This window comes from Eleutherodactylus coqui, chromosome 3 (genome assembly GCF_035609145.1).
Source record: "Eleutherodactylus coqui strain aEleCoq1 chromosome 3, aEleCoq1.hap1, whole genome shotgun sequence".
Lineage (NCBI taxonomy): Eukaryota > Metazoa > Chordata > Amphibia > Anura > Eleutherodactylidae > Eleutherodactylus > Eleutherodactylus coqui.
Genome location: NC_089839.1, coordinates 200181846 through 200200545, shown reverse-complemented (window position 1 = coordinate 200200545; position 18700 = coordinate 200181846). Strand labels below are relative to the sequence as shown.

The window sequence follows — 18700 nt, the reverse complement described above, 5'->3', positions numbered from 1 at the left end:
AAAGAATGCTGCAAAACTCTAGGCATCTATAGAAGACCCTTCTAAAGTATATGTTCCCTTATCTGCTGCTTAAAATGACTTGATTTATAATTGGAAGCACAGATATCTACACAGACTTGTCTCTCCAAACATTTCATAACGTACGACACAAAACTGTCATAGTGAAGAATAAACACAAAGGGAATGCATATCATGCTGTGAAAAATGGGAATTTTATATTTAATAGCTTTATGTTTACATTCTTAAAAAACATTTTTTTTACTTATAACATTGGGTTTTAGAATATTACACCATAGAGCATAATAACATTGTAATATATTGTATAGCTGTACATAGTATAAATATGCAGGCCACATCCAGTACATTATTATATATGTAAAGTATAAATTCATTGTAAAATGATGACTGAATAGAAAATATAGAGATTTACATAATTTTGCATATAGTTTATCGGGAAAATTCAGTTGAATGAAATAATTCCCGGTGATATCATTACTGTATACATACACCTGTAACCCTCCAGCCTTACATATAATACATGAACATGGACATCATGCAATTAGTAAATAATACTTACATTGGGTATCCTTGTGTTAATATGACACTCAACTTACTGACCACAGGGCACCATTATACAAATACTGAAAGGGGCTTCCAGCTCTGAAAGATTGAAGACCTATCTTTAGGAAAGGTCATCAATAGCTGATTGGTGGGGGCCAGCTGCCTGATCAACTGCTTGCAGGGCCACTCTTTCAGAGTATGAAGCAAACAGCTCTCTAGATTGTGTAGTGACCTCACATGCTGCTGCAAGTATAGTTCCTAATGATTTTAATGGCTGCTATACCTGCAATACCATGCCGGGCCACTGCACAATGTATGGAGCTGTCTGCTTGGTATACCGAAACAGCAGCAAATTGAACAGCTGATTGGCCAATGTCCCAGTCAGTGGACCCCTGATGATCAGCTATTGATGACCTAACCTGAGGATAGGTCATCAGTCTTTCAGAGCTGGACAACCCCTTTAATTCAAAAAATAGATCTGTCAACAGCAACTTGTTAATGGTTTCCAGTTAACAAAAACAAAGTAGTATGTACTGAAAAACAAGTGAAAACAGCAACAAAAATGTAATGAATAATAGACTATTAAAAGTATGTTGCATTTTACATTTGTTGCTCCTACAGTCAACCTTAAAGGAATTGTCGGGTTATAAACTATTGATGGCCTATTCTCAGGATAAGCCATCATCAGTAGATAGGCAGGGGTACGCTGCCTGAGACTCCAGTTAATCAGCTGTTTGCTGGGATGGCATGCTTGTGAACTGAGCTGATTTTTGCAGGAAGCACACAGTTCAGTTTCCACTGCAGTGGCAAAGCTTGGTATTACAGGCAAAGTTCCCATCCATTTCAATAGGAACTTGGCCAGCAATACCAAACCTGACCACTACAGTAAGAATGGAGCTGTCTGCTTCCTGCAGAATTCTTTTCAGTATACGAGTGTACCGGCCTGGCAAACAGCTGATCAGCAGTGGGCCCAGGTAATGAATCTCTAACAATCTACTATTGATGACTTATCCTGAGGATAGGCCATCAATAGTTTAATGAAAGGTAGAATTTAACTTTAAAATACAGTCTCTAAAAGAGATCTTTCCCTCACAGACATTCATGACTGTGAGGGAAAGGAGGCTGTTCGAGACTACAAAACTAAACATTTCTTTGTTCTCCCTTTTACCATATTGACCCTTGAAGCCAATCCTACTATTTTTGTTTCAACCCACCTATGTTGAAGAAGAATGGAGACATCTTGAATTGGTACCCAACATCTCAGTGGTCCTAATAGCAGCTTTACAAACTCTTGCACCCCATCTATTAGTCAGGCATTCTCCTCTGGTTGTACTATTGTGATATTTCTCTACTACTACTCCTCCAGCTGCTATAGGACCAATGGAGGAACCCCTTTTAAGTTTGGATATGGTTTCAGAGAGGGATCTACATCACTGAGAGGCCTCAATGGTTTGGAAGCTTTCTTCTTTTACGCAGTCTGGGGTACGCCAAACAAGGCAGTCAGATACGGTCAGGTGCTTATATGGAGCAGACATAGCTCTCTTCAGCGATAGTCCAGTCGCCCCCGCTCTGCTGTTAGGAATAAGGGTAATGTTCGTCGAGGTGAAGTTCTGTGAAGCTTGTAGGTTACCATGGCTTCGTAACATATTCCTATAGGTTGTTGTCAGGTCCGAACATGAAGCTGAAGTTGGCCTGTTCAACCTGGGAACCAAAAGTTGAGGTACTACTTTCCCCATCTCCTCATCCTTTCTCCAGAAGTCGGTTCGGTAGGTGCTGGTAAGCGGTCTCTGTCTTCGCAGTTCCTCCTCCAGAGGGGTCCAGTGTGTAAAGTTATAGGACTCTCTGTGTTGGAGAAGTTTTTTCTTACCCAAACCCTTAACAAAAAAAGTTGGATGTGTAAATTTGCTTCATGTAAATTTTTATTTACTACTGTAAAAAGAGCCTCATACTGATAGATGAAGCTTTTCTAAGTTCATTGTCTTATTTAGTATGTACTCCTTACATAAGGAGGGTGCCATCAACATAATAAGATGAAAGGACAGGTCACCGCCTCCAACAAAATCCACATGCTCATATCCTAAAATTCCTCTGCTCTGCTGGGATGACCCTGCCCGTTCCACTAGTTACCTCTATGACATTACACTTTACCCTACTGCAATCAATACACTTTCTCTCCTAACAACACAGGTCCCAGCCTCATACAGGAGCAACATGTTCAACTCCTGCTCCTGTGGGCAATATAATAACCTTATGGGCTTTGGGTCATTCTGTCCTCACACACTACACGATACTACTACACTCTTATCCTTAAAGTGATGGTCCAGTTGACCTATCATCAAGATAGTTCATCATTAGTAGATCGGTGGCTCCCACTGCTGGGCCGCTGCGCTTGTGCACTGATCTAATTTCTGTAATGGCCGGGCTTGGTATTACAGGCAGAGCTCCCACTGAAATGAATTGAAGCTTGGCCACTGCAGTGGGAACAGTAGTATCTGTTTCCTGCAGAAATCAGCATGGTGTATGAGTACCTTAACCCAGAGAACAGGTAAGTGGCATGGGTCCCAGGTGACAGAACCTTGCCTATCTAATACTGATGGCCAGAGGATAGGCCATTGAAGGTTTAAAATTGAACATCCTCTTTAAGGGCCTTTTACTGCTGCAGCTCCTTCCTGGTGTTCCATCTGAATCCTGAAAAATGGATTCAGATGAAACCCCAGGATGGAGCCACGGGCTTTCATTGCTCAAACAAAGACCAATAAGCTCTCCATTTGAGCATCTTTTCCCATTTCCATTTCCAGTATTTGTGCACATGTCAAATATGTGTCAGATGCAAACACTGTACCTAAAAACCAAGAGTGGTTCTGTGGTTTATATAGGCAGATTTTGGCGCAGTTTCTTTCAGCCCTGTCAAATCCGCCATGTGAACATCTCCTAAAACTTACATCCCCGGACTCAGCGGGTCAGCTACATTGAGCCCATAAGCTTATCTTATAGGGCTCAAAGTAGCCGACAGTCTCTATAATCTGCTGTCAACAGGCTCTAATTCCCATCCATAATTAAATCCTTTGTGAAGACATACGAAAAGTAAAACCACGCAAAAGACAAAGAGTTCCCGAGCTGCGCCTTCATCAATGTGCGTGTATTTCTAACTCTCGGTGGTCATTTACTTCATCCTCGTTGCATTTGCTGAGAATAGGCTGGATGATTTCTGTCTTTTTAACAAGAATTGCAAAGTAAAACAAAGCATGATTACCGGGATAATACAGATAATTGGCTGCTTTGTTGTCGTGCGCAGTTTGCACTTCATTCAACAGAGTGAGAAGTCATAAAAATATGTACTTAGAGGGAAGTTAGTGAAAGGCCTGGGCACATTCATTACTGTTTAGACTCTCCAGAGTCGGGAATTGCTGCTTCGCTCCCTAGAATTAAATGCCCAATTTAGAATTCAAATACACAAGCCTAATTAGGTGACGCCAGGGACAACTACCGGCAAATGAATGGATTCTGAGGCTTGAACAGATGCTAAGGCAACCCAGTAGTCACTCTTCTGTAGACAGACTATTCATTGTAGATGCCAGGTTAACAATTAACCTGCAGGAGTATGGCTGCTGCAATTAATCCTAATTTTGCATTCACTGAACCGGTCCATGAGTTAGACTTTTTTTCCAGAAACGGTGACACTGTTGTCTGTGGGGAGTCTTTGATATTGCAGCTCATTGGGGATGAGTTGCAATACCAGACACAGACTATGGAGAAAAGGGGTGCTCTTTCTGGGGGGAAAAGGGCAGTCTCTAGGGGGAAAAAAAAGGCAGATCCTTTTTTTCTAATCCTGGATAAAATCTACTACAGTGCGCTGATCCCTCTGTCTCCATATACCTGTATAGTATTGATTTCTCCCAATTTAAAGGGGTTGTCCTCTTTGGAGAATCCTGTTTTATTATGAGATTGACTTGATAATAAGGAGATCACAAAATGTCTCGCTGCCAGGATCTGCAGTGATCAACTGTAATCTGCGCATAAAACCTAGCAGTAAGTGTTCAATTTCCGTACAGCACCCCCACAGGGGATACAAAGCATTACACAGTGAGGGTGCGTTTACATGAGCGTAGGCGTATTTACGTTCGCACGAGCGCAACGTATAATCGCCGGAGAGAACGTTTTTCGCCGATCACGACCAGAGCTAGAAAGCGTATTTTCGTTTGTTCCTACTTTGCAAAGTATCTTTTCGGCCATCGAATATGCGTTGGCACGTATTTCGGTCGCATATGTTCCGTTTTTTTTTCGGGTTGTCGTTTTTACGCGCCGTAAAATCGCCCATGTGAACAAATACATTCGAAACCATTGCCTCAGATGGTCACGTATATACGTTTGGTCGCAAAAACGCGCCGTTTATGCGCTCGTGTGAACGCACCCTAAGGGTGTGTTCACACGTAGCAGATTTGCTGTGAAATTTCTGTAGTGGAAAACCCACAGGAAATCTAGTTTGGATTTTGGTGCGGATTTTACCAACTCATTGAAGAGGTAGAATTTGCACTAAAAATACACAGCATAAATTGACATGCTAAGGATTTAGGAGGTCAGAAACGCTATCTTTTCTCCTTAGGGAGAGCAACTATACTATAAACTAAGTGAGGAGACTCAAATAGCCATGCACGCTCTTCTGGGTAATATGCAAATAAGGAAGATGGAATAAATCCTCCACAGTGCCACCTATTGAAAGGCAGCATTCCTTCAAGCCAAAGTCAGACTTTTCATACAAGCCTTGTTACAATGACCGGGAATTAAAAGCAAAGCCAGACTCCATGTACATACTGGAATGCTGCCTTTCAATAGGTGGCACTGTGAAGGATTTATTCCATCTCCCTTATTTGCATATAAGGATTTAGGATGCATACACAAGTCACTAATTTGCTGTAGATTGCGTTGAAGATTTTGAGGTTTATTTACAGCAGATTTCACATTTTGATTACATTCAAATTACCTGTGGTTACTGCAACATCGGCCCATACCCTATTGGATAGGCACACTCTCCAAAGGACTTGTTTGGTTTAGAAAGCGCATTGTTATATATAGTTTATTAGGGATCTCAGAATTAATAAAAAGGGATCTTCTGTTCAAGTTACTCATCTCATGGGTAGAATGGAGAGTGGTTATAAAGAGTATCTCTTGAACTAGAGGATAATGTCCTCTGCTGTGTTACGTAACAACCCATTAATGTGAATAATCACTGTGCAATACTTTATTTTTCTTTTGGTGAAACTGCTTGCAACTATCTGCAGAGACTTTGAAGACCTCAGCAGGAAGGTGAAAGAACTAGGAGCATAGGTGGTCTTCTCATCAATCCTCCCAGTGGATGGCCATGGAATTATAAGATGGAACATGATTCGAGAGGTACAGAACTGGCTACATTGGTGGTGTCTTCAGCAAAGATTTGGATTTCTAGACCATGGAGTGAATTAAGTATATGATGGACTCCTTGCTAGAGGCTAGAGATGGATTGCAACTTACAAAGACAGGTGAACAAATATTTGGCAGGCGCCTTTGTAGTGACCTGGACTGACATTGCAGAATAGAAGTACTTTACCTGCAAGTTAAGAGCAACTGTTCTAACTACCAGTTCATTTAACAAAGGGTAGTTATACTGGAGGTCATTTAATAGGAAGAGTCAAGATAGGAACTAAAGAGTTAAGGTTGCTGAGGCACCATCCTAAATCAGCTGATGAGCTGTGACAAGCCCCGGAAGTGAGAAAAAAGGAGGGGGCTTCTGGCTCATTTCATGTTGTGCAGTTAGAAATTAGAAGTCTTGGGAGAACATACGTGTGTTTGTCTTATTTCACTACCAAGCACTTTTAATCCAGGCACTGGCATCACGATCACCTAATTCCATTAGTCGTCCAGATCTTGTTGTATACTTTCAACAGTGCGCAAGATTAGAAAGAGCATGCTGCACTCATTGCCACTGTGACACGGCTCCTCAGCCACTTCTTAGAAACTGCACAGAGAATGCAGGCCTTTTCCAACTTGTCGCACGTCGCACTTTGCTACACTCATCAGGAGAAATGTAAACTAGAACAATATGAGATGGAAGTGAAAGGCCAGGCAAAAATATATAGCTAATGAATACAATTGAGAACCTCGCTATTAGAAGTGGAAAGAAAGAACAAAGACAAAAAAATTCTGAAGAAAATCGAGGAGCAAGGGAAACTAACAAGGGGAATTTGAGCTCCAAACACAGGAAGAGAAATATGTTAATATCCAATTGCTGGATGTTCTTAAGGACAGAAATGTCCAAGAAGGTTGGGAAATATTACGAAATGAGATTTTTAAAGCACAATCGCTAACAAACAATCCCTAATAGGAGGAAGAATGGGAAGCATTTAAAGAGACGAGGATGAATGAACAAAGAACTTACACACATGCTACAAAGGAAGAAAAATATGTTTATCAAATGGGAAGAGGGGGGAATATCTAGAAGAACATAATGCAGTCTGCAGAAACTGTAGGGCAAGTGTCAGAAAAGCTAAAGCTAATAATGAATTGAGGCTTGCAAGACTGTCGAAAAGCAATAAAAATGATTTGGTGGGTATGTGGAAAGCAAAAGAAAAGTCAAAGATGCTATAGGATGTTTACATCAAATGATGTGGAGAAGGCTCAACTTTTAAATTCCTATTTTGTATTTGTTTTCCCTCAGAAAGTAAATGTAACATCAGCATCTTCCCTGTGCTACTGAAGGAATAAAGGAATGCAGGCTGTCTATAAGATGGTGAGAGAACACTTTGCTAACTTACATGAATTCAAGACTTCAGGTCCAGATGAATTACATTCCAGGATACTAAAGGAAGCAGCAGAGGTAATTGCTGGACCACTCACCATAATCTCTGAAAACTCCTGGAGAACAGGAGAAGTCCAAGAGACTGAAGAAGGGCAAATGTTGTCCCTATCTTCAAAAACGGGAAGAAGGTGGATCCAGGAAATTACAGGCCTGTGAGCCTGACTTTTTTATCGGGAAAGATCTTTGAATAAATTATTAAGCAGCATATATGCAAGTACTTGAAAAAGAATAGAGTAATTAAGCAGGGCCAGCATGGGTTTGTAACAAACAAGTCATGCCAGACAAATCTAATTTCCTTCTATGACAGAATCACCGACTGATTAGGGAAATGCGGTAGATATAGCATATCTTGACTTTAGTAAAGCATTTGAGAAAGTATGTCATACCATCCGTATTGAAAAAATTACCAAATATGACATTGACAAGGCAACTGTTAGGCAACTAGCTGTGTGATATTACTCAAAGAGTGGTTATAAATGGCTGCACATCCAGTTGGAAGAATTTGTCAAGTGGGGTACCACTAGGCTCTGTCCTGGACCCAGTGTTGTTCAACTTTTTTATAAATGATCTAGATGAGACAATTGAGGGGAAACTGATCAAATTTGCCAACGACACAAAGCTAGGAGGGATAGCTAACACTAGGGCAGATTCGAAAAGATCTAAATAAGCTTGAACAGTGGGCAGCGACCATCAAAATGGTATTTAACAAGGAGAAATGCAAGGTCCTACATTTGGGCAAGAAACATAAAAAAACGCACATACAGAATGGAAGGAATTACTCTAAGCAGCACATGTGAAAAATACTTGGGTATACTAATAGTTCACAGACTGAACATGAGTCAACAATGTGATGCAGCAGCCAAAAAGGCAAACACAATTCTGGGATGTATTAAGAGAAACATAGAGTCTAGATTGCATGAAGTATTTATCCCTTTTTACTCTTCCCTGGGGCAAAAACAGATGGTCGTATGCGCAACTACGCATGCCAAACCATGTCTTATGAGGAACGGTTAAAGGATGTTTAGCTTGCAAAAGAAAAGACTGAGAGGAGACTTAATAGCTATCTACAAATATCTGAAGGGCTGTCACAGTGCAGAGGGATCAGCCCTATTGTCATTTGCATAATGAAAGAATAGAAGCAATGGGATGAAACTGAAAGGGAGGAGACACAGATTAGATATTAGACAGTGAGGGTGATCAATGAGTGGAACATGTTGCCATCGAAGGTGGTGAATTCTTCTTCAATGGATGTCTTCAAATAGAGGCTGGCAGACATCTGTCTGGGATGATTTATTGATCCTGCGTTGAGCAGGGGGTTGGACCCGATGAACCTAGAGAACTCCACTGTTCAATGATTCTATGCTTGGAAATTGAACATTTACTGCACGGTTTTCCCACAGATTACACCAGATCGCTGGAGATTATAGCAAAGGGACAATTTGTGATCAGTTGATTGTCAAGAGACCCTTTTAACAAGTGGGGATTGTTGAAAGCGGAGACCCTTTTTAATATTTTCTTCTGCATAGTGGCGTAGATATATACAATAGTCAGTTGTATAGTGTATACATTTTATACTTACATTTTCAAAAGAAAACACAGAACTTGGGAGTATGTGCCGGTTGTCGTGTCTGGAGAATATATGTTTTGTCGGATGTTCCTGAAAAAAGAAGGGACAAACACGAGATGAATTATATGGTGAGCGTCAGGTTACCATCCCAGGCAGGTTATATCATTAAGAGGGAAACATGACTGGTAGCCAAATATTATCTCAGCATGATAATGCCGTGAATATGATTATCTCCAAAGCATTCATTATATAAATGACATTAGTGAGCTGCGTACATCCATCGCCAAGATGTGGAGGGTCGGAGGGTAATATTGTTATTATCAGCAGGTATAATTTATGTAGAAGCAATTAAAACTAGAATGAGTTTCATCTTCTTTGATGCTAAAAATATCCATGGACAATACAGAGGGAATTATTCTTCCCGTGTATCAACATGCATTATATTACATTACAATTACTGAAGTCTTAGGGCTCACTCACACGGGCGCATGACGCCTGTGTATTACGTGGGTTTTTGTTCACGTGTGTAATACACATTGCTACTGATTAATATTGCGCAACTCACGCCTATGTTTTTTTTATAACTCACAGAAGGAAACCATTGAAAATCATTGGTTTCATAATTATGCATTTTTACTCACTCTCGCTTCGCCCAAAAATTGTTCGATTTTATCACCCGTGTGAAACCACCCTAAGAACAAAGGATCAGGCATGTTGAAATCCAACATGCTCTATCCTTCTTTCCTCCAACATCTACCATCAGGAAAGAGTCAGGACTCCTCTATACACATTAAATGGTTGGTCAGTCCATCTGAAATTGCTGGATTGACCTAACATTAATGTGACGCATATGGGTATCTTAAAGTAACCCTCCAGTCTTGGCAACCCAAGTTGGCCACATTACATCTCTGGCTACCTGATGCACACTGTGTATTGGTAGTACATTGGTAGTCTAAGGCACTCAATGCTTTTCTGATTGGTAAGTCTTGTTCATGTGAGAAGCGCAGGTCAACTGAAGTGTAACTGGGTGCCCCTCTTATGTTGTTGGGTTTAAGTGTTGTGCCTTGCTCCTAGCCGCCAATTGTGCAAATACTGTATTATATGTTTTTATGCCTGTTTTTATCCCACTATTCACCATGACACGTCAAGGGTTGGCACCCGGCCATGACTACATAGAAGAGGCGTGGCAGGTTCCCATCCCTAAGGGCCCCAGTAGAGACCGGTTCTTCCAGCTTTCAAATCCGGACTGGACTTAACCTAGAATAGTGGTGGGAAACCTTTTAGAGACCGAGTGCCCAGACTGCAACCCAAAACCCACTTATTTATCGCAAAGTGCCAACACGTTAGGGGGCAGGGCTTATCAAAACATATGATTTTACCTCAGTCGAGGACAGAGCAGTTTCAAAATAGACAGAGAAGAATGCCTGTGGTTGTTTCCTAGCTGGAGCACTGGAGTACCATTGGTGCAGATTTTGACTGGAAATCAGCTGTGTATCCACAGCTGATTTCATACTATGCAGCCTTCACCTCCCCTGTAGGCTTCCCGCTGTCAACGTCTCCCTGGATTCTGGTTCCCAGCGGCCTGTAGTGGCCTCACCTGACCAGCAGCACTGCACCTGACCAGGTCGCTGAGAATGTGAAGTCGGGGAGCGCTGAAAGTGGGATGCCTACTGAGGAGGTATGGGGGAGCACCGCATAGTATGAAATCAGCTGCAGATATGCGCCGATAATGCCACATGCAGAGTGGCCTCAGTAGTAATAGTATCCCCTATATTGGCTCCAGTTGTAATCTCGCCCCCCCTGAAATTGATATACTTACCCCTTCTTTGTCCTCAAAGCATCACTGCTCCTCTGTTTGGCGCTGCTGCAAGCGGAAGTGTGTGCAGAACCAAAGAGGTGAGGTCAGGGGAGGAGGATCCTGGGTGCACACACTGCTGTGCACCCGTAACAGTGCCATTGAGTGATTACCAGCCGGAAAGCCACGGCATCCTAGCTGGTAATCACTTTCATGGTGACCAGATGTCGGTGCACATGTCTACAGAGAAGGCTCTGAGTGCCCCCTCTGGCACGCGTGCTATAGGTTTGCCACCATGGACCTAGAAGGACATTCCAGTGTCTGCAGCGGTCTTCCCATGAGGTGAACCAGTTGAGAGACCTCCTGTTTTAATTGCAGTTGAAGATTGCAGAGTTCCTTCAATACTGTCATGAACTCTGTTATAATAAATGTCGCCAGCATTAGCAATGTGGTCGCTTCCGTCCTTGACTCTACGCCAGAGACCCTTGCTGACCATGTGTTAGCCTTGCGATCAGTATGGAAGAGAGCTCATGGTGAGTCTCACTGCTATGTGACCCACTCCTTCTGCAAGCCCCCCCATTGGAGAACCTGCCTGTGCCCTCTCTTCTTTCCAATGGGCAACTACAAAGCAGCGTGTAGTGTCTTAGATTATCAGGTAGTCAGAGAAGTGGTGTGGTCATGCTGGCTTTTCCGTGACCGGAGGTTTGCTTTAAGTGACAGAAACATAGAGAGAAGATTCGGTGGGTCTTGTTTCCTTGTTTGATGTAGAATACGCCTTTAAATACAAGCCTACAGTTACCAGATGAACTGAACTCATAGCAGTTTAGACTTTTCTACTACTTTTCTGCAGACCTCTTGGCCTGGAATTCCAATCTGATCCAAATACTTAATTCAGGTCACACAGATTTCTTTAGTTCCTCTGAGAGACAGAGCTTCGGCAGGAGTTAGTAATGATGACAGATTGCTCCATTACAGAAGCAGAGGTGTAACTACATGAGCCAATTCTCATTATTACTGGGAAAGTCGTTGCTTTCGGAGCCTCTTGTAGAAGTGTTACATTTAATGCTGTTTAATTAATGGAAGTGGGTTGAAGGTGAGCGGATGGTGCCAGCATCTTCTGTATGCAAGGAGAATACATTGTGCGGCAGCAGAGACATTACAGCTCCTAATTGTTTTTATTGCTTTGCTTGTTAGTAGAAGTGCAGAGTAGTTATTAGAGCCTTTATACAGTTGTGGAAAGCACTTTGGTTTAGTTCTATAATTTGATTCCAGTTGTTTAGTGGTTTAATCACAAGAAGGTAGATGCCACCTGCATACTGTACAAAGACTGCGGGACCTGTACCAGTTCTGAGTGGCATGGAGTGATGACTGACACCCAAACAGTAAGGGGAACCAAACTGGATATAGGAATAATGAGATTACTCAGGGGGAAGCCAGAGGCAGGCTAGTATATACTGCATATATTAATTGTACCCTGCAGATGTTCCGGTATAGTAGTCAGGAGGAATAATTCCTTCTAGTCAGGTGCAGGTAAAGCAAAAACAGTTTGAGGACTCCATCAAATAACATCTCATACGGTAGCTCAACTTCCTGAAACCTTTTTATTTTGATATATAAGAATTCTGATAATGATGCTGCCATAGTCGAGCAGTGACTCAAGGATTGTTCCTTAGTACAGGTTGCAGGAAGGCCTGTTTTGTCACGGTGACGCCAGTACTCCAACTGGACCCTCGCGGGTGAAATGACGATGAAATAAATGAGTCGATAGGCAAGATTGTGAATAAAAAGAGATCTGCGCTCTTGAACTGCACAGCATAAACCGAAATTGTCATGAAAAAGTTCAGGAAGAAAGGGAACGGCACTTACTCGAAAGGAGGGGGGTATGGTATACAGGAATCCCCCTCCTAGAAGTGTCGACTCCTTGTGTCAGATAAAAAATCACGTCTCAGCTGCATCAACAGGAAAGACAAATAGTCCTTTATTCCAGTCGTGGTGGACGATACAAAGGCAATGCGTTTCTGTGCTACTGAGGCACCTTCTTTAAGCCAAGGTTGAAGAAGGCACCATACCCCCTCCTCTCGAGTAAGTGCCGTTCCCTTTCTTCCTGAACTTTTTAGTGACAATTTTGGTTTATGCTGTACAGTTCAAGAGCGCAGATCTCTTTTTATTTACAATCTTTCCTATCGACTCATTTATTTCATCGTCATTTCACCTCCGAGGGTCCAGTTGGAGTACTTGGCTTGAAGAAGGTGTTTCTTTCCCGCACTTTTTGGACTCTTCCCACCTTTGCTTAGGGACTTGTTTTGCTGTTTTGCACCAGTGAGATTGAAGCTGACTATCAGCCAGTAGAACACCAGCTGACATCAGAGCTAAGCTCTATGCTTAGTGGAGAGAAGGGGAGAAACAGGGTCTTTCCTACATAGGGCATCTTCTATGTCCATGGATGGCAGGACAAGTGTTGGTGTGAATGTTCTGTAGGACCCGCTGGGCCACTACAATTCCATACCTGAATTCTTAGATTTCAATGGAGCTGTTGAGCTTTGAGATGTATAACTTTGTGAGATACTCCTAAAAGCCCCCATAGGGAATATAGTTTTTATTTAAATGTTCGTTCCACTTTGAACAAGCTTGTGTTAATATGACGTCCAATGTGATAACTAGAAAAAGTGCAAATCACTTTATTTACCTAAAATGATTTTTTTTTTAATCAAAAATTGTTCTAAAGTGCTAGCCACTAAAGGTCTCCCTCCCTTCTAATTTGTTGGCCACTGGCTGTTGTCGTGTGAAGTCTCTTTCTTAATAACGATGACAACAAGACAGATAACATGACGTGCATATGGGGGAAGGATGTCTTTACTTGCTGATGTCTAATGCTGCCCATTGAAGTCTATGGAGAAGCGGAAAGGAGCTGCTGGAGGAAGACAGAAGCATAGAAACTCACATAGATGTGTTGCTGCAGCTAATAGTAAGTGATCTCTGTCTCACTGTTACTGGAATCACATCTAATCAGCACTGCTGTATAATGTCTTCCATGATGCTGTTACTTTTGAGAGTGTGCTACAGAGAAATAGAAAACAGAACTTGTGGTTTCCTCCATGTGCAATGTATGAAAACATCACAGCAGCAGTCTCCACTCACATACTCAGAGATAGAGAAGATATCCTGTTCCCTGTGTACAGTGTATAGAAACAACATAGCAACAGTCTCCACCAACCAAGCTAAGAGATAGGAGAGCAGGATCTCTTCTTATTTATTTCTGAGCTGGTGGGTGGAGACTGCTGCTATAATATCTCCATACACTGCACACATAGGAGAGCAGGGTATCTTCATTATGGGTGAATATACACGAGTGGATTTGAATTGCCGAATCCGGAGTGGGCTACAGCTTCCGGGTTCCACAGCAAATACTGCCCATAGCATTCAATGCAAAAATGATTCTTTATGCACATGAGCGGATACCAATTGTGGTTTCTGGCCTTGGATGAAAAATTGCAGCTTGCTGCATTTTCCTGAGGATCCCACATGGACGGCCTTCATTGAGGTAAATGGAAGCCATCAGACCCGTGGCCCGGATTCTGCGGGAAAAGCAAGAGTTTAAAAAAAAAAACTGTACTGCGCATGTCCGACGGTGATCCGTGCGGACCATCTACAGTACAGAAAGGAGAAAAAGAAAGCAGGTACGCGCAGAGGCCGCTGCTGCCAGGGTCAATTCCACTGTAGGATTCCACATGCGGGATCTGACCTGCCCATGTGCATGCGGCCTATCTCTGAACTGGTGGGTATAGACTGCTGCTATGATGTCTCCATACACTGCACACATGGGACAGCAGGATATCTTCTTCTTTATGTATGCAGTGTATGGAAACATCATGGTCGCCCCCAGGGTAGATGTGCTCACTCCAGACTCTGACTGCTTGACCTTACAGCCTTTTATGTCCCAGGGACTAACTCAGTGGACCCAGCTGAGCTCACTGGGACTCAGAAAGTAGACCTGTACCGGAGTTTTATCTGACCCAGGCAAAGCATTTGGGTGAAATGTACTCTCCCTCCAGTACTTTCCCTTGCCCATGTCTACAGTACGTATGTTTTAAAGAGACACAGCAAAAAGGTCTTAAATAATGCAGCTAAGTGAATTATAAATAGGTGCATTTGTCTGAATCATAGTCTGTTCTTGAGAATAACCTCGTGTTTTAAGTCATTGGTCTACATCAATTTTGCTGACTACAAGATAACATGTGATCGTTATGTATTTTGGTGTGCTGAATCCAAAAATCGCATCCATGTCCTCCAGTCACATCTGGTTTTTCTGCAAAACGCTGGGTACTGATAAACTGTTACAGTAAAAGCGTAATGTGAGTGAAATTATAATTTATTTTGGTATTGGTATCTATGTGGCCTCTTGAATGTATATGGGATGTCCTTCATAAGCACATGTTACACAGTGACTAAAATGTGTTGGCTAGAAAGAGGTTCCTACCCACAAAAGTTCAGTAACCAATGAAGCTATACTATGTAAGATGTTCAAACTCCTTTTGTTCAACATACTATATAACTAGCGGAATTGATATAAAACACTCTTTTTGGAACTGCACATGCTGTTGTGTGTTTCATAAACTGGAGCCGTTCATTTTATTCCAATAATCTGGTCATCGGAATATACGCTGTAAAGGGCTATTGGTAACATTATATATATATATATATATATATATATATATATATATATATATATATATATATGTTTTTGTTGAATATGTTACCCAACACTCGAACTGTTCATGGACGATGCAGGAGTGATCCTGATATATTCTATTACATTTGTGGTTGTTTTACAACATCAAAACAAAGGACAAATATATCTGAATTAGGGCTCCTTCCCACGGACGGATTTCCGCCTCGTAATACGCGGTGAAAATCTGCCGCGTTGCCTGCAGCTATTAGGTTCTATTGAACCTAATAGCTCAATGCTTAGGGTGCGGAATTCCATCACGGAATTCCGCACCGTGAAATCTCCCGTCCTCACCCGCGGCATGCTCTATTTGCCGCGGGTGTACGCGCGGCCGGCTTCCATTGCAGTCAATGTAAGCTATCCGTCACGCTATCTTCCACTGTAGCACAGCGGAAGATAGCGTAAAACCGCTTCCCCGCCCACTGCCAGCCGCGTCATATGACGTGGCCGGCGCGTCACGCGCTCTATTGCGCATGCGCGCCAAAGCGTCATGCGGGACAGAGGACGCCGGATCTGGAGGTAAGTTTTGGGGTCTCTGGGGGGTGCCGTGACAGGCTTCGCCGCAGAACTCCGCGGCGGAGCCCGTCACGGCCGTGGGAAGCCGGCCTTAGTGTGTAAAGCTGATCACACATATTTTGGGGTTAAACTGGATGACCAGGAAAAAACCTTGGGCACCACATAAAGTGTGCAGGACATGCCTTGAAAATCTGAGACAGTGGACTAAGGCCCCCTGCACACAGGCGGAAATTCCGCAACGGGATTTCCCACAGAATTTCCGCCCGTACACGCCATTATAGGATTGCATTACAATACGCAATCCTATGCAGACGGCCGCAATTTGTCTGCCCAAAATGGCGCGCAGAAAACAAATCGCGGCATGTCACCCCCCGGCCGCTGGCTCTGGCCTGCGCATGTGCCGGCAGATAGCACATGAAAGATCCGGAGCCGCGGGAGCAGGTGAATGCCGCGCTGCTCTCTGCAGGGGCTCGAGTCGGGTCCCACTGCGAGAATTCTTGCAGCCGGATCCGACTCGGCCGTCTGCAGGCGGCCTAAGGGTTAGAGGAAAAAGTCTAAGCTTTGGAATGCCAATGGTGTGGCGAGAACCTCAAAACTGGTAAATATGAGAGAAACTTCTGAATCCATTAGAGCCATTCTCCAAAAAACTAAATATAATGATTATTGCTGGATTTTATGCGGCGACCTGAAAGTTATATTGATTCTTCTAGGACAACAAAGTGGATACTCAAAATTTCCTTGCTTCTTGGGCCTTTGGGATAACTGAGCAAAGGCAGAACATTACGCAAGGGCAGAATGGCCAGCTAGAGAGAATTTTACGATTGGTGAAAAGAATATCAAGAATGAACCACTTGTTAATCCTCATAAAGTGTTGCTCCCCCACTGCATATTAAATTGAGACTTATGAAACAGTTTGTTAGGGCTTTGGATCGAGATGCTGAGTGCTTCAAGTACATCCGTACCAAATTTCCTAACGTTAAAAGCTGGCATTTTTGATGGCCCGCAAATAAGGCTTCTAATTTAAAGGCAGAGAGTTCCTTAATACCAAGAAAACCATAGAAAAGGATGCTTGGTCTGCTTTGTCTGATGTGGTTACAGATTTCATTGGCAACTTTAAGGCTGAAAATTATAACTGTATAGTTCAGCATTTGTTGATTGCTTGTCAAAGGCTAAGAGCAAACATGAGTGTCAAATTGTATTTCCTTCATAGCCACCTGAACTACTTCTCAAATCTTGGACCTATGAGTGAGGAACAAGAACGCTTTCACCAAGACATCAAAACCATGGAACATAGATATCAAGGCAGATGAAACACAAACATAATGGCGGACTACGGCTAGTATTTACAGCATGACAATCCTGGACAGAACTATTCCAGAGCATCCAAAAAGAGAAAATGTCTCTCCAGCAATTAAGATTTACACTATTGTACTAACTATTGTTCTCTTGGTTAGACAATAGACATTTTTTTTTGTTTGAAACAAATATATTACATGTAGAGATGTTCAGACCCGAGCACAGCGATACTCGGATAAAGCAAATTACTCGAGCGAGTAGTGCTTTTCCGAGTACGCTCGCTCATCTCTAATTACATGCTATCGCTTCTGCAGAACTTTTTATTATCCCTGATACTTGACTTTATAACCTCTAATCAAACAGTTGTCATTTGTGAAAAAAATTGAAATTTTTTATATTTTTGGTCTTCATATGTGGAATCAACATCTTTCATTTGGGTAAAATCAGCAAAAATACTTAAGTCAGCAGAATATTTTTTTCAAATGTAAACCAGTGATCTGCGTGAAGAATCAGGAAGAAAAGGCAACAAAAAAACAAATGTTAACGCCATGGCTGGTTCATGGTTAAATCTGAACACAACATGGTATACATTGCTTTCACATTAGGGTCACTTATAGTGCAGCAATAGCGACTGTAGTTGTTGGCGGTTAGAGACTATAGGTTTTGGGACTTTTTCATTTGGGGGTTGCCTATATTTACCAGTACTGTTGACTGAAAGGGGTATCCCATCTTATAAAGCAAATACTTTTATGATTGGTTGGGCTCTGATCTTTGGGACTTCCATAGATCTAGAGAATGGAGGGGCCGTAGAGCTTGTTGGGATTTTATTCATGTATTGTAATTTCTGTAGGGATATACTTAAGGTATTCCATTTGCAGGGACAGCCTCCATACGGGGTTGTCCTTGTCAGAACGGCTACCCCATGTAAGATATTCAAAGCGGGATAGTATTGTCAGAACAAAATAAGGATAGTTACCACATCCCTGACATGATCTGATCATTGGATCCCTGACAACCGTAGTCTTCAAAATTTGGTAAGACTGCTCCAATTATTTATATACTTATACTTGATATGCACATTGTATGGCATTTTCGTTTGATCTTTGATGCCTTTGATTTTTCTGTTTTGGTATCTAGTTGACAGCAAATGATTAAAGTGGTTGTCAGAGTCTGAACTACTGATGAGCTCTCCTAAGGAAAGGTCGTCATTAATTAATCAAAGGTAATCTCAGGGGGCCGGCTGCCCTCCCTCCCCCTCTGCCCCCAGTGATCAGCTGCTATCCAGCTCGCGGTCAGTGTGTAGGAGCCGGGATCTGACAGCTCCATCCGTTGCTGCAGCACTAGACTGTTTATGACCTATAGGCCATATGCCTGTTGATTATTAATAGTTGATTGGTGGGGGTCCAC

General features: G+C 42.4%; 1 protein-coding gene across 2 annotated transcripts in view; it reads right to left on the bottom strand.

The window, feature by feature from the left end:
• Nucleotides 1–201: 201 nt before the first annotated feature.
• C3H3orf84 (chromosome 3 C3orf84 homolog) overlaps nt 202–18700 on the bottom strand; it is a 37547-nt gene continuing 19048 nt past the window's right edge. For both annotated transcript variants that reach the window (XM_066596762.1, XM_066596761.1), the window contains 2 exons: nt 8973–9050; nt 202–2435 (listed from right to left, as the gene is read on the bottom strand). In XM_066596762.1, coding sequence (XP_066452859.1) covers nt 1992–2435; nt 8973–9050 — 522 coding nt within the window. In that variant the 3' untranslated portion in view covers nt 202–1991. The remainder of the gene's footprint in view (nt 2436–8972; nt 9051–18700) is intronic.